Source organism: Leguminivora glycinivorella, chromosome 26 (genome assembly GCF_023078275.1).
Source record: "Leguminivora glycinivorella isolate SPB_JAAS2020 chromosome 26, LegGlyc_1.1, whole genome shotgun sequence".
In the NCBI taxonomy this organism is placed as follows: Eukaryota; Metazoa; Arthropoda; class Insecta; order Lepidoptera; family Tortricidae; genus Leguminivora; species Leguminivora glycinivorella.
The window spans coordinates 10,517,690-10,534,794 of NC_062996.1; the positions used below are offsets into that span (position 1 = coordinate 10,517,690).

The 17,105-nt window shown below is 40.3% G+C and overlaps 1 protein-coding gene across 1 annotated transcript in view; it reads right to left on the bottom strand.

The window, feature by feature from the left end:
- The window catches only part of LOC125239911 (UDP-glucosyltransferase 2-like), a 36,488-nt gene that overhangs the window by 1,300 nt on the left and 18,083 nt on the right, over positions 1-17,105 (bottom strand). Inside the window, exons 5-8 of the mRNA XM_048147681.1 lie at positions 10,194-10,388; positions 4,497-4,698; positions 2,293-2,512; positions 910-1,129 (exon numbers count right to left, since the gene is read on the bottom strand). Coding sequence (XP_048003638.1) covers positions 910-1,129; positions 2,293-2,512; positions 4,497-4,698; positions 10,194-10,388 — 837 coding nt within the window. The remainder of the gene's footprint in view (positions 1-909; positions 1,130-2,292; positions 2,513-4,496; positions 4,699-10,193; positions 10,389-17,105) is intronic.

Below are 17,105 nucleotides of genomic sequence, written 5' to 3' on the forward strand. Positions count from 1 at the left end.
TGTCGGGCCACGCTCAGTGTAGGGTTCCGTAGTTTTCCGTATTTTTCTCAAAAACTACTGAACCTATCAAGTTCAAAATAATTTTCCTAGAAAGTCTTTATAAAGTTCTACTTTTGTGATTTTTTTCATATTTTTTAAACATATGGTTCAAAAGTTAGAGGGGGGGGGACGCACTTTTTTTTCCTTTAGGAGCGATTATTTCCGAAAACATTAATATTACCAAAAAACGATCTTAGTAAACCCTTATTCATTTTTAAATACCTATCCAACAATATATCACACGTTGGGGTTGGAATGAAAAAAAAAATCAGCCCCCACTTTACATGTAGGGGGGGTACCCTAATAAAACATTATTTTCCATTTTTTATTTTTGCACTTTGTTGGCGTGATTGATATACATATTGGTACCAAATTTCAGCTTTCTAGTGCTTACGGTTACTGAGATTATCCGCGGACGGACGGACGGACGGACGGACAGACAGACATGGCGAAACTATAAGGGTTCCTAGTTGACTACGGAACCCTAAAAAAGTTTCTGTAGAAAATAGTGGCCTGTCAAAAGCTGGACACTTATAGATCCACTAGCTTTTGCCCGTGGCTTCGCTCGCGTGAGAAAGAAACAAAAAGTAGCCTATGTCACTCTCCACCCCTTCAACTATCTCCACTTAAAAAATCACGACAATTCGTCGCTCCATTTTGCCGTTATTAGTATGGATACTAATATTATAAATGGGAATGTGTGTGTCTGTTTGTTTGTCCGTCTTTCACGGCAAAACGGAGCGATGAATTGTCGTGATTTTTTAAGTGGAGATAGTTGAAGGGATGGAGAGTGACATAGGCTACTTTTTGTCTCTTTCTAACGCGAGCGAAGCCGCGGAAAAAGCTAGTAAACTATAATGCTGTGCTTACCTATTGTCAGAAAGCATCTTGTCAAGTGCGACCTTCAGTTTGTCCCCCATGTCAGGAGCGAAGGGTACAGCGAGCGCGTACCCAGCGCGTTCAGCCCTCACGGCGTTCCCTGGCTGGTCGCCGAAGACAGGCACAGCCAGGAGAGGAACACCAGCTTGGATGGCTTCTAACGTGCTGAGGAGGCCTCCGTGGGTTATGAAGAGCTTGAGGTTTGGGTGCGCTGGAACAGAAATGGCACATATTGGGGAGGTGTTCGATCTTTTCGGGAAAAAACGGTTTTGCGTCATCAAAGAGAATTTAAAAAGTTTTACCAAAGACATATGTAACTCCGAATAGAGAGGTAAAGTCTAAGAAAAAAAACCGGCCAAGAGCGTGTCGGGCCACGCTCAGTGTAGGGTTCCGTAGTTTTCCGTATTTTTCTCAAAAACTACTGAACCTATCAAGTTCAAAACAATTTTCCTAGAAAGTCTTTATAAAGTTCTACTTTTGTGATTTTTTTCATATTTTTTAAACATATGGTTCAAAAGTTAGAGGGGGGGGACGCACTTTTTTTCCTTTAGGAGCGATTATTTCCGAAAATATTAATATTATCAAAAAATGATCTTAGTAAACCCTTATTCATTTTTAAAAACCTATCTAACAATATATCACACGTTGGGGTTGGAATGAAAAAAAAATATCAGTCTCCACTTTACATGTAGGGGGGGTACCCTAATAAAACATGTTTTTCCATTTTTTATTTTTGCACTTTGATGGCGTACATATTGGTACCAAATTTCAGCTTTCTAGTGCTTACGGTTACTGAGATTATCCGCGGACGGACGGACGGACGGACGGACGGACGGACGGACGGACGGACGGACGGACAGACAGACATGGCGAAACTATAAGGGTTCCTAGTTGACTACGGAACCCTAAAAATGTACCTAAGTACCTCAAAAACCGTACAGAAAAAGGTACGGTGCAGGTTCCAGGTTCGTGCCCATGGGGGGGGGGGGGTCACGTGGTCTATTTGTATGGCCAACTTAGGCTCCAGGGGGGGGTCATGAGCTAGTGTTCCTATAATTTTTTTGTTTCTTGAGAAACATTATTACCTTTACCTTTTTTTTACAAAATTATTGTATTTTATATTTTAACGCATTTTTAACTCCCTTAAACTTTGGTAGTTCCTTAGAATGCTGAAATAGGATGTCATTATGCGATGAATTACGAAACAACTACGCTATTTATTTACTTTGTTTATTCGGCAATGTAACCGAAATATTCGGCCGAATACAAACATTGAAAAACTTACCGAATTTGCCGAATACTGAATATTTACCGAATATTCGGTCCATCTCTAAATAGTACCAATATTTGGGTGACCTGACCCAATCTACCTACCTAATATAGCAGGCTGCGGCATCCAAGCTCTAATATGGACGTTCTTCGGCAGCCCCTGGATCGGTTCCTCGAACTTCCAGAGAACAGTGCAGGGCAACGCTCCAAGGATCCTGATGAGATCCTTCCTGGTTTGCTCGGGGAATGCGGAACCCTTCACCACGGAACCCATGCTGAAGTATATGACGCCGTTCTTAGAGTTATCCATGAGCTCTTGGAGATCCTGGAAGATATTTCATTAGTGTATGAGTAACTTGGAAAGCGATCACGAAATGCGTCGGAGATCATACCTTTTTAAATTGTTAAATATATACACTTTTTTGGAAGATATAATTCTGGTATTAAATGAATTCCAGAGGTTTCGTAGAAATCGTCTGTGGGATATTAGTTTAATTGTGGCGGAGGTAGGCGAGAGGTTGCCAACCTCTCAATGAAATGTGACATTTTCATTTTATATTTCAACGCTTCAAAGATTGACTACTGCTCAAAATAAAAATGTCAGTGCCCCTTTTAGAAATTGAGAGTTTGAAAAGACATGAATAATCTAATGATTGGGATTTAAGTAATGCTAATAGATTATTTCGTACCATTGGTCAAATAACGGCACATCTGCAAAATGTTCACTTTTCAGGAGAGATCGCGAGTGAATTTTTGAGGATAACTTTTTAGTGTTTAAAGCAATGCCCCCGAAATTTTGCGTGAATATTTATGTAAATATTACCTGCTTAGGTAATTCTATGCGCTTAACTCTGTCTTATTAAATCCATTGTTTTTGTAAATAGTAAGTATATATGTCGGATGTGCACATACGGCATTATTTTACCAAAGGTCAAGAGACGTGTATGATGATCTGTTGTTATTTGTAAATATTTTTAAAAAGTCAGAATTACATTAAATTCATAGCGTAGTATCAGCAAAATAACTTAACATATTTTAAGAGATTTTTTATTAATATGCCTAATTTACTCAAAAAAATAAATTCAACAGCCGCATATGCAGATGAGATAGTTTTACGCAAGACAAGACTGTCTTAATAACATTTAAAACTATTCTCCATTCGGGATATTATGCTCCCATTTTATGCCAATTTTGATCTATCGTGTGGTTCATGTAAATATTCTGGTAATACTGACACAACTGATTTTACGACGTCATGCGCGCCGCACTGCGCCCGCGGAAACGACGTAAAAAAACGAAGCATATGCATTTGTGGCATTATTTTACGTTCATTGCTTTTACTTACGTCGTTGTTCAGAAAAATATCTCAGAAACCAAAGATTGCAGAAACTAAAACAGATAAAATTTCTTCAAGTATACTGTAGAATGTACTATTTTAAGGCTTTTTCCGCAATAAAAAGAATATCGACGTAAAGTCACATATTGCATTATTTTACCAAGGGTGCGATTTATTTACTTAAGTACATTTTTAACAAGCGGAAACGTCTGCTATAGGTAGGTACTTTAAGTTTTTATATTACAGGAAAAATAAAAATCGTCTGTGTGCGTAGCCAAATGCACAAGCGCTCACGATAATATCTCTTTCGTAGCTATCTATCTCTGTCGCTCTTGCGTATTGGCGCGACAAAGCCATTCGGCTACGGGGCTTGGTCTGCGGTTGATGCAGGTTCGAGTCTCGCTCTAATAAGCCATTTTTAGGGTTCCGTAGTCAACTAGGAACCCTTATAGTTTCGCCATGTCTGTTTTTAAATATCCATGTCTGTCTGTCCGTCCGCGGATAATCTCAGTAACCGTTAGCACTAGAAAGCTGAAATTTGGTACCAATATGTATATCAATCACGCCAACAAAGTGCAAAAATAAAAAATGGAATTTTTTTTTATTAGGGCACCCCACCCCCCCCCTACGTGTGAAGTGGGGGCTGATATATTTTTTTTTTTCAACCTCAACGTGTGATATATTGTTGGATAGGTATTTAAAAATGAATAAGGCTTTACTAAGTTCGTTTTTTGATAATATTAATATTTTCGGAAATAATCGCTCCTAAAGGAAAAAAAAGTGCGTCCCCCCCTCTAACTTTTGAACCATATGTTTAAAAAATATGAAAAAAATCACAAAGTAGAACTTTATAAACACTTTCTAGGAAAATTGTTTTGAACTTGATAGGTTCAGTAGTTTTTGAGAAAAATACGAAAAACTACGGAACCCTACACTGAGCGTGGCCCGACACGCTCTTGGCCGGTTTTTTTACCTTAGGCAGCGGCGAGTGGTGATCATCAATATGGTACCCAGCGATATACACCACGTTAGGCGGCACACTTATAGCCGGGGCTAGCGACGGGTGCGAGTTGGAGAGCAGGATGGAGATATTGTAGATGGCCTTGGAGTAAGGGGGAAGGACGATGCCTTTCTTCTCGGCGATGGGGTCGAAAATCTCGTGGTAGAGTTTCTCGCTCGTTGATGTTTCCCACCTGGAGCAATTTCAATGCATTTTACACAATGAATGAAACATGCACGGATCCAGGGAGGAAGGGGGGGGGGGGTCATGGGGGTCATGACCCCCCCTGGAGCCTTGCTTGGAATGAAATGCACAACGATCAACCACTCTAAGTACTCCACCACCAAGGTGGAATATACTTAGTACGATTAATAAGTCAGAGGTCAGGTAGGTATCTTGCAAAAAAATATTTTTTATCACACAGTCAGGGCATTTGTGTGATGATCATATTTGTTGCTGAGTCGTGGATGCTGTGATAAGTTTGACGTGTCTGTTTGTGTGTGTGTATGTTTGTCTATTTGTCTATGTGTGTGTGTGTGTGTGTGTGTGTGTGTGCGTGTGTGTGTGTGTGTGTGTGTGTGTGTGTGTGTGTGTGTGTGTGTGTGTGTGTGCGTGTGTGTGTGTGTGTGTGTGTGTGTGTGTGTGTGTGTGTGTGTGTGTGTGTGTGTGTGTGTGTGTGTGTGTGTGTGTGTGTGTGTGTGTGTGTGTGTGTGTGTGTCTCTGTCTGTCTGTCTGTCTGTTTGTGGCATCGTAGCTCCCTAACGGAAGAACTGTTTTAGATTTTTTTTTAGAAAGTAGATTTTTTTTGTATGGTGGTTATGAGTTTAGTGATACTCACAAGCGGCCAGCGGTCATCATCCCGATCATAGCCGCGTTCGCCATCCGCTGCCACAAGGTCATCGGCAGCGGGTAGTCGCTGGCCATGGCGGGCACCAGCGCGGCGCTGCCAATGTCCGCGACTAACGCTTCCACTCCGGAGTGGACCACTGTGCCGCTCAGAACCAGCCAGGGTACTGGGTTCGAGTCCCGGTTAAGGCAATTTTGAAATGAACATTGATATTTGTTGCTAAGTCGTGGATGTTTTCTATGTATTTGAGTAATTTTAACCCCCGACTCAAAAACGACAGAGTGATAAGCTTGACGTGTCTGTTTGTGTGTGTGTCTGTCTGTGGCATCGTAGCTCCCTAACAGATGAACTGATTTTGTTTTTTTTTGTAGAAAAATAGTTTTTTTTTTAAATTTCGTATGTTGGTTATCACTTATCAGTTTACTTACAAGCCAGCGGTCATCAATTATAAGTTTGACGTGCCTATTTGAGCGTGTGTGTGTGTGTGTTTGTCTATATGTCTCTCTCTCTCTCTCTGTGTGTGTGTGTGTGTGCGTGTATTTTTTCTTTAGAAAGATTGATTTTTTTTTAAATTTTCTATTGTAGTAATATCAGTTTAGTGATACTTACAAGCGGCCAGCGGTCATCATCCCGATCATAGCCGCGTTCGCCATCCGCTGCCACAAGGTCATCGGCAGCGGGTAGTCGCTGGCCATGGCGGGCACCAGCGCGGCGCTGCCAATGTCCGCGACTAACGCTTCCACTCCGGAGTGGACCACTGCGCCGCTCAGAACCAGCCAGGGTACTGGGTTCGAATCCCGGTTAAGGCAATTTTGAAATGAACATTGATATTTGTTGCTGTCATGGATGTTTTCTATGTATTTGAGTAATTTTAACCCCCGACTCAAAAACGACAGGGTGATAAGTTTGACGTGTCTGTTTGTGTGTGTGTGTGTGTCTGTTTGTGGCATCGTAGCTCCCTAACAGATGAACTGATCTTTTTTTTATCACTTATCAGTTTACTTACAAGCGGCCAGCGGTCATCAATTATAAGTTTGACGTATCTATTTGAGTGTGTGTGTGTGTGTGTGTGTGTCTGTTTGTGGCACCATAGCTCAATAACGGAAGAACTGATTTAGATTTAAGTAGTTGTTTTTAGATTTTTTTTTTTAATTTTGTAAGGTGGTTATCAGTTTAGTGATACTCACAAGCGGCCAGCGGTCATCATCCCGATCATAGCCGCGTTCGCCATCCGCTGCCACAAGGTCATCGGCAGCGGGTACTACGGGCTCAGAACCAGCCAGTGTGTGTGTGTGTGTGTGTGTGTGTGTGTGTGTGTGTGTGTGTGTGTGTGTGTGTGTGTGTGTGTGTGTGTGTGTGTGTGTGTGTGTGTGTGTGTGTGTGTGTGTGTGTGTGTGTGTGTGTGTGTGTGTGTGTGTGTGTGTGTGTGTCTCTGTCTGTCTGTCTGTCTGTCTGTCTGTCTGTCTGTCTGTTTGTGGCATCGTAGCTCCCTAACGGAAGAACTGTTTTAGATTTTTTTTTAGAAAGTAGATTTTTTTTGTATGGTGGTTATGAGTTTAGTGATACTCACAAGCGGCCAGCGGTCATCATCCCGATCATAGCCGCGTTCGCCATCCGCTGCCACAAGGTCATCGGCAGCGGGTAGTCGCTGGCCATGGCGGGCACCAGCGCGGCGCTGCCAATGTCCGCGACTAACGCTTCCACTCCGGAGTGGACCACTGTGCCGCTCAGAACCAGCCAGGGTACTGGGTTCGAGTCCCGGTTAAGGCAATTTTGAAATGAACATTGATATTTGTTGCTAAGTCGTGGATGTTTTCTATGTATTTGAGTAATTTTAACCCCCGACTCAAAAACGACAGAGTGATAAGCTTGACGTGTCTGTTTGTGTGTGTGTCTGTCTGTGGCATCGTAGCTCCCTAACAGATGAACTGATTTTGTTTTTTTTTGTAGAAAAATAGTTTTTTTTTAAATTTCGTATGTTGGTTATCACTTATCAGTTTACTTACAAGCCAGCGGTCATCAATTATAAGTTTGACGTGCCTATTTGAGCGTGTGTGTGTGTGTGTTTGTCTATATGTCTCTCTCTCTCTCTCTGTGTGTGTGTGTGTGTGCGTGTATTTTTTCTTTAGAAAGATTGATTTTTTTTTAAATTTTCTATTGTAGTAATATCAGTTTAGTGATACTTACAAGCGGCCAGCGGTCATCATCCCGATCATAGCCGCGTTCGCCATCCGCTGCCACAAGGTCATCGGCAGCGGGTAGTCGCTGGCCATGGCGGGCACCAGCGCGGCGCTGCCAATGTCCGCGACTAACGCTTCCACTCCGGAGTGGACCACTGCGCCGCTCAGAACCAGCCAGGGTACTGGGTTCGAATCCCGGTTAAGGCAATTTTGAAATGAACATTGATATTTGTTGCTGTCATGGATGTTTTCTATGTATTTGAGTAATTTTAACCCCCGACTCAAAAACGACAGGGTGATAAGTTTGACGTGTCTGTTTGTGTGTGTGTGTGTGTCTGTTTGTGGCATCGAAGCTCCCTAACAGATGAACTGATCTTTTTTTTTATCACTTATCAGTTTACTTACAAGCGGCCAGCGGTCATCAATTATAAGTTTGACGTATCTATTTGAGTGTGTGTGTGTGTGTGTGTGTGTCTGTTTGTGGCACCATAGCTCAATAACGGAAGAACTGATTTAGATTTAAGTAGTTGTTTTTAGATTTTTTTTTTTTAATTTTGTAAGGTGGTTATCAGTTTAGTGATACTCACAAGCGGCCAGCGGTCATCATCCCGATCATAGCCGCGTTCGCCATCCGCTGCCACAAGGTCATCGGCAGCGGGTAGTCGCTGGCCATGGCGGGCACCAGCGCGGCGCTGCCAATGTCCGCGACTAACGCTTCCACTCCGGAGTGGACCACTGTGCCGCTCAGAACCAGCCAGGGTACTGGGTTCGAGTCCCGGTTAAGGCAATTTTGAAATGAACATTGATATTTGTTGCTAAGTCGTGGATGCTTTCTATGTATTTGAGTAATTTTAACCCCCGACTCAAAAACGACAGAGTGATAAGCTTGACGTGTCTGTTTGTGTGTGTGTCTGTCTGTGGCATCGTAGCTCCCTAACAGATGAACTGATTTTGTTTTTTTTTGTAGAAAAATAGTTTTTTTTTAAATTTCGTATGTTGGTTATCACTTATCAGTTTACTTACAAGCCAGCGGTCATCAATTATAAGTTTGACGTGTCTATTTGAGCGTGTGTGTGTGTGTGGGTTTGTCTATATGTCTCTCTCTCTCTCTCTCTCTCTCTCTCTCTCTCTCTCTCTCTCTCTGAGTGTGTGTGTGTGTGTGTGTGTGTGTGCGTGTGTGTTTTTTTTAGAAAGATTGATTTTTTTTTTAATTTTCTATTGTAGTTATATCAGTTTAGTGATACTCACAAGCGGCCAGCGGTCATCATCCCGATCATAGCCGCGTTCGCCATCCGCTGCCACAAGGTCATCGGCAGCGGGTAGTCGCTGGCCATGGCGGGCACCAGCGCGGCGCTGCCAATGTCCGCGACTAACGCTTCTACTCCGGAGTGGACCATTGTGCCGCTCAGAACAGCCAGGGTACTGGGTTCGAGTCCCGGTTAACGCAATTTTGAAATGAACATTGATGTTTTTTGCTAACTCCGGAGTGGATCACTGTGCCGCTCAAAACCAGCCAGGGTACTGGGTTCGAGTCCCGGTTAAGGCAATTTTGAAATGAACATTGATATTTTTTGCTAACTCCGGAGTGGATCACTGTGCCGCTCAGAACCAGCCAGGGTACTGGGTTCGAATCCCGGTTAAGGCCATTTTGAAATGAACATTGATATTTGTTGCTAACTCCGGAGTGGATCACTGTGCCGCTCAGAACCAGCCAGGGTACCAGTACCCAGGTTCGAATCCCGGTTAAGGCAATTTTGAAATGAACATTGATATTTGTTGCTAAGTCATGGATGCTTTCTATGTATTTGAGTAATTTTAACCCCCGACTCAAAAACGACAGGGTGATAAGTTTGACGTGTCTGTTTGTGTGTGTGTGTGTGTGTCTGTATGTTTGTGGCATTGTAGCTTCCGTTAGGGAAGAACTGATTTAGATTTAGTTTTTTTAGATTTTTTTTTTTTTTTAATTTTGTAAGGTGGTTATCAGTTCAGTTATACTCACAAGCGGCCAGCGGTCATCATCCCGATCATAGCCGCGTTCGCCATCCGCTGCCACAAGGTCATCGGCAGCGGGTAGTCGCTGGCCATGGCGGGCACCAGCGCGGCGCTGCCAATGTCCGCGACTAACGCTTCCACTCCGGAGTGGACCACTGTGCCGCTCAGAACCAGCCAGGGTACTGGGTTCGAATCCCGGTTAAGGCAATTTTAAAATGAACATTGATATTTGTTGCTGTCATGGATGTTTTCTATGTATTTGAGTAATTTTAACCCCGGACTCAAAAACGTCAGAGTGATAAGTTTGACGTGTCTGTTTGTGTGTGTGTGTCTGTTTGTTTGTGGCATTGTAGCTCCCTAACGGAAGAACTAATTTTAATTTAGTTTTTTTTAGAAAATTGTTTTAAAAATTGTTGGCCTAAGTCATGGATGCTTTCTATGTATTTGAGTAGTTTTAACCCCCGACTCAAAAACGACAGAGTGATAAGTTTGACGTGTCTGTGTGTGTGTGTGTGTGTGTGTGTGAGTGTGTGTGTGTGTGTGTGTGTGTCTGTCTGTTTGTGGCATTGTAGCTCCTTAACGGAAGAACTAATTTAGATTTAGTTTAGATTTTTTTTTTCGTATGGTGGTTATCAGTTTAGTTATACTCACAAGCGGCCAGCGGTCATCATCCCGATCATAGCCGCGTTCGCCATCCGCTGCCACAAGGTCATCGGCAGCGGGTAGTCGCTGGCCATGGCGGGCACCAGCGCGGCGCTGCCAATGTCCGCGACTAACGCTTCCACTCCGGAGTGGACCACTGTGCCGCTTAGCACGATCCACGGTACTTGCAGGACTGCCGCGAAACTGGGGAAATATTTCAGTTCAACACGATTTACTTTGTGTGTTAAAGCCTGGCTAGGAATGTGGGTGAGATATGATGAAGTCGGAGGGTTGAATGGAGGTTAAGTAAAACTGGTCATTATGGATGATGTGTGTTGTATTGTCAATAATCAATACAGAAGAGAGACAAGTAAAACTAAACATACCTTATATAGTAAATTATTGCTTACATGCTATTTTATTCACATACGTGTGTCACATGTATGTTGCAGACAGTAACGTTAAGTTACTGTTAAAGTGTTAATTAGGGATATACTACATCTCCCCGTAAAGTTACTCTTCACCCCCACAAAGGAAGAAAAAAAATGTGACATACGTGTATGAATTTACATTTTTTTTAACTTATTTATTTTAAAATAACATTAACTTGTTTTTATTTCAAATACATCTTAGTGTTATTCTTATGAGTTATATATATCTGATCATTTTTTGAAATCTTAACATTAGGTGACATATCTTCTATAACCTCATAAGGTCCATTATAAATAGAATCTAATTTATTGCCTACTTGATTTTTCAAAAGTACTAAGTCTCCTGGCTTATATTCAACAGAATTCATTTTCTTATCATACATTAATTTTCTACTAAATTTACTAGACATTAAATTATTTCTAGCTTCTGATTGAGCTCTTTGTAACCTATACTTAAATTCTTTAGGATAACTATCATAATTATAGAGTGGGTCGACAGAAGAAATTAAATTATTGGGCAAACGGCAGTGTTTGCCGAAAACTAATTCGAATGGCGTATATTGTGTCTCGGTATGCACGGTGGTGTTATATGAGAAACACCAATAACTTAACCAAGTGCTCCAATCGGTGCGGTTGTTACTACATTGAATCCTGAGATATGCACCTAGATTTTTGTGTGTGTTTTCAAGCGCTCCTATGGTTTCATGGTGATAAGCAGTTGAGTGTAGCTTATTAACACCTAATAATTTACAAATATCGCTAAATACACTAGACATAAATTCGGTACCTTGATCCGTTATAATGTCGCTTGGAATGCCATATCTTAAAACGAAATTATTTACAAAAGCTTTACTTACAGATTCAGTGTCTTTTCTTTCTAACGGGTATGCTTCTACGAACTTAGTCAGTTCACACTGAATTGTTAATACGTACTTATAGTTATAATTATCTATTTCTAAAGGTCCAAGTATATCTAAAGAAATTCTTTCGAAAGATGAGCTTGGTGTCGAAGTGATCACCATTGGTTCCTTAATGTACTTATTAGTGTGCTTGTTGTATTGACAATGTGCACATTTCTTAACGTACTCGTATACATCGTGGCTCATTCTTGGCCAGAAGTAGTGTTGCTTTATATTATTAAGCATTCTATTAACCCCCGCGTGTCCACTGGTGGGTAATAGATGAAAATCGTTTAAAATAACTCGTATTTCATCTTTATCGTATACTTTTGTAACACCTCTTGTTACTAAGATCCTAGGAATATTACATTTATAGCTAGCTAAAAATTCATTTACTTTATGTGCATTTCGATTATTCTTTATAATTATAACTTCACTTATGTTTTGCTCCTTGCAAAATTGTTCTAATTCCCTCGCTAACACGCCTACGGTAGATAACGATCGGGATGTTAGATACATGCACGATTTGCTTGGTACGTACCAAAAATTTCCTTTACTACTCATTATTCCATTTCGACATGTCTTGTAGTTAGAGTTTAGTATTAATTCAATATAATTTTTCGGTGCTTTGATGATTTCCACCACTCTAGGTTGATCAAGCCTATCGTGTGCGGGATCATCTGTCACTAAGCTACCTTGATCACACGTTTGTTGTTGTTCTTGCTGCGCGCGTAACTTCCGTGATTGAGCTCTCGTTATGACTGATACAACGTTTGTCCTAATATTTTTTAAATCATCACTATTCATCGGTAAACGACTCAATGCGTCTGCAGCTGCATTGTTTCGTCCCGGAATGTATTCAATGTCAAAATTAAATTCCTCTAAATATAACCTATATTTGGTTAATCTACTCGAAGGATCAGTCATTCCGAAAAGATAAATTAAAGGTTTATGGTCTGTGACAATTTTAAACTTTTTCCCATAGAGATATGGTCTAAAATGTCTTGTCGCCCAAACTATAGCTAGCAATTCCAAATCTATTATTGGGTATCGCGTTTCAGCTGGCTTAAGGTTTCGACTTGCATACGCGACTACTTTGCCATTAGAATTAGACAAAACTGCTCCTAAGCCTATCTTTGAAGCATCTGTATGTAAGGTAAACACATTCTTTTCAGAAAAATCAGGGTAATCTAGAACCTGTGGACCTGTAAGTATTTCTTTCAATTTTATAAAAGCTGTTTCACACTCTGGGGTCCAGTTGAAAACTGCATTTTTCTTAGAAAGTTGATTTAATGGATAAGCGATATTCGCAAAATTTTGAATAAACCGTCTGTAATAATTGGCAAATGCTACGAATCTTTTTACCTCATCTGTATTCGTTGGTCTTGGATATTTATTTAATGCTTCTACTTTGGCTGGATCGGGTTCTACTCCATTTGAAGTAATTTTATGGCCTAAATACATTATGTCTTTTCGCAAAAATTCACACTTTAATGGATTTAACTTAAGATTTGTGCTTCTCAATCGTTCTAACACTCGAATAAGGTTATGGTTGTGTGACGTCATGGAGTTTCCTATGACAATGCAATCGTCTAAATATATGAAACATTGTTTGTAATTTAATCCGGACATGGCAATAGTCATAAGTCTAGAGAAAACACTAGGGCTTGTTCGCAGTCCCATGGGACATCGCTTCATTTGATACATCTTATCGGTCGTAAACGCTGTATACTTTCTAGATTCTTTGTCTAAAGCTAGTTGGTAATAACCTTGAGAAAGATCAAGTTTTGAAAAATATATACTACCTGCAAGGGAATCTAAAATTTCTGTTATATTGGGTAGTGGGAACTTATCATCCTGTATCTTATTGTTAAGCTGCCTATAATCAACAACTAACCTCCACTTCTTTTCTCCTAACTTATCACATTTTTTTGGAACTAGCAAAACTGGGCTGGACCACTCAGAGGTGGTCTCCTCTATTATATCGTTATCTAGCATATTTTTAATCTGAGTTTGAAGTTCATTACGTAAAGCATGTGGTATTCTGTATGGCTTTACGTATACCGGACTTGAATTATCTTTTAACTTAATTTTGTGCTGTAGCAAGTTAGTTGTAGTTAGCTTGTCGCCGGGCAGATGAAAAACATCTGCGTATTTTGCGCAAATTTGTTCTATGCTTAATTGTTCCTCTTTATTTAAATAAGTATCTAAATTTAAAAGATCTAATAATGTTTTTACTCTATCAACACTAATTTTCCTTGAATCAAAATTGCAAATATCAAAATGACATAATCTGTGTACATTCAAACTTGATAAATCTAAACTGACTGGCTTATCTGTCGTATTTAATATTCGTACTGGTATTTTACCTTTCTCTGGTCTTGAAATGACACCTGCTACAAAAACGCCTTCTTGCATTTCTTCCGATAGTACTACACAATCATCGGTCAGCTGTGACGCGATGTGAGTCATAATTTCGCAGCGAGGTGGTATGTTTTGAATAAAACTACTTTTAGAATACACGTTCATAGGTATTGAGACAGTTTGACCTTTGTCCTCTAAAAATAATGCATTATGTTTATAACTTATGTCTGCATTGTAACGTAAGAAAAATTTTTCACCTAAAATAGCTTCGGCTGAGCATTGCAAATTCTTAAGAGCGCTTTCAAAAAATCTGCTTGCTCGCATTTCGACGCCGGCGGGGCTGGCGTGCGCCTGTGTGCAGACGCACACTATAACCAGAAGCATAACGATTGTAGCCTGCGGTACAGACATAGCGTGCGATCCTCTTCGAACCAACCTTACGTGCGGCTAGAGCGAAAGGGATAGCATTTATGGTCGGTACCGCCACGCCGTCAGTAGCGTTGCGGACTAACCATTATTGATACTTGCGTAAAAACACCACTATATATATTACATATTTGCATACATGATTTCGTGCATAAATACTTGACCTTTTAGTTTAATTATTAAACTTATCACAGTTTTTTCTATTAAAACGTGTGTAACCTTGGAAGAAATAAATTAAAAAACTTTTATAATATAATAAATTGTGTATATAATATTGTCTTCTGTCACCGCGATAGTTACTCATGAAATAAATTTATGGAATCAGATTATATCGCGTATAATGAATATAATCCGTTTTCTTAGTTTTATTTCATTTTGTATATGATATGTTTTCTAGGTTCTTTTCGGTGAAGTAAAACATCGTGAGGAAACCGGACTGTCTGTCTGTCCCTCCGTCCGTCCGCGGATAATCTCAGTGACGGTTAGAACTAGAGAGCTGAAATTTGGTACCAATATGTATATCAGTCACGCCGACAAAGTGCAAAAATAAAAAGTGGAAAAAATGTTTTATTAGGGTACCCCCCCTACACGTAAAGTAGGGAGTGTTTTTTTTTTTCATTTCAACCCTAACGTGTGATTTATTGTTGGATAGGTATTTAAAAATGAATTACTGAAATCGTTTTTTGATAATATTAATATTTTCGGGAATAATCGCTCCTAAAGGAAAAAAAAGTGTCCCTCCCCCCCTCTAACTTTTTAACCATATATTTAAAAAATATTAAAAAAATCACAAAAGTAGAACTTTATAAACTTTCTAGGAAAACTGTTTAGAACTTGATAGGTTCTATAGTTTTTGAAAAATATGGAAAACTACGGAACCCTAAACTGAGCGTGGCCCGACACGCTCTCGGCCGGTTTTAAAATATTATGTTGTTTTAATGGCATGGAGCACAGGAAGGTCCACATCTATGTATTAGTTTTTTGTAAGGAAATACAACTCTACGCTACGCCTACCTGCTTTAATTAACTGGTGACACACTGAGACAGTGGATGCGCCAGAGTATAAAAGAGTGATTACCATCTCTTGTCAAAGATCTTGTTGAGACGAATCAAACGAACCCAAACACGAAGTGGCTTCAAGACCTGGTCGTGGAATACTCTTGACTACCTTCCAGCTTCATCATCAGATCCTGGGTACCATCTCTTGTCAAAGATCTTGTTGAGACGAATCAAACGAGCCCAAACACAGAAGAGTTTCAAGATCTGGTTGTTGAATACTCTTGACTACCTTCCGGCTTCACCATCAGATCCTGGGTACCATCTCTTGTCAAATATCTTGTTGAGACGAACCAAACGAGCCCAAACACGGAGTGGTTTCAAGACCTGGTTGATGAATTCTCTTGACTACCTTCCAGCTTCATCATCAGATCCTGGGTACCATCTCTTGTCAAAGATCTTGTTGAGACGAACCAAACGAGCCCAAACACGGAGTGGTTTCAAGACCTGGTTGATGAATTCTCTTGACTACCTTCCAGCTTCATTATCAGATCCTGGGTACCATCTCTTGTCAAAGATCTTGTTGAGACGAACCAAACGAGCCCAAACACGGAGTGGTTTCAAGACCTGGTTGATGAATTCTGTTGACTACCTTCCGGCTTCATCATCAGATCCTGGGTACCATCACCTCTTGTCAAAGATCTTGTTGAGGCAAATCAAACGAGCCCAAACACGAAATGGTTTCAAGACCTGGTTGATGATAACTCATGACTACCTTCCGGCTTCATCATCAGATCCTGGGTACCATCACCTCTTGTCAAAGATCTTGTTGAGGCAAATCAAACGAGCCCAAACACGAAATGGTTTCAAGACCTAGTTGATGAGAACTCATGACTACCATCTGACTTCATCATCAGATCCTGAGTACCATCTATAGTCAAAGATTGTTGAGACGAGTCAGTAACCTAAAATGATATTCAATAATAAATAATACTTACTAAAAATATTAGTCAAGTTAATTAGCTAGTTACCAAAGTCGTCAACCCAAGGATCAAAGTTTTCGGTCGCAGTATACATGCAACAGTACAGCCAAACACGCACACAAGTGCGGTTTTGGACACGGCGGGTGCCGCACACACTGACAAAATAACTTCGCGATCGTGGAGCCGCGTGCGGAGCAGATTTGCAAACGTCCTGCCTCTACAAGCTCTGCCGCGGTACTGACATCGCAAGCGCGCGTAACCGGTAATAAGGAGGCATTTTTAAAAAATCGTCAAAAATATTAAATTCCAATTAATAGAAAATTTTTGCATTAAATCTGTTTCGGTAAGCGTTGCAGATTATTTTTATATTAAAACTACTTCAAAAACACGTAAGTTTTCTAAGAAATTGACACTTATTCTGAGGTGATTTCTGAAACAAATTGGATTCATCATATCCTCATTTACTCTATTCTAAAGCCTTATAACAAAGAAGTAGTCTCAGAAGATTGTAGTACAGGATATACATAATACAAATTTACCACTTGAAGCATTCAAAACTATCCAAATTTTACAAATTAGACGGACTAAGTCAGCACTTTTCGCGGGTTTTCCTAAACATGCACCAGAAAAAAAATCATAATTAATTAAGTGAGATAGTTTTTAAAAATCCAGTCTCACAACATGTAAGTTAAGAAGATGTCCTAATCGAATCCTGAACTTAATAAGTCTTTTAGATGACGGAAAGTGTAGCATTTTGCCGACTAAAACTATCAATTTTACATTATTACGACGTTTTCGTTGAATGCCCTCTTAAAAACATGA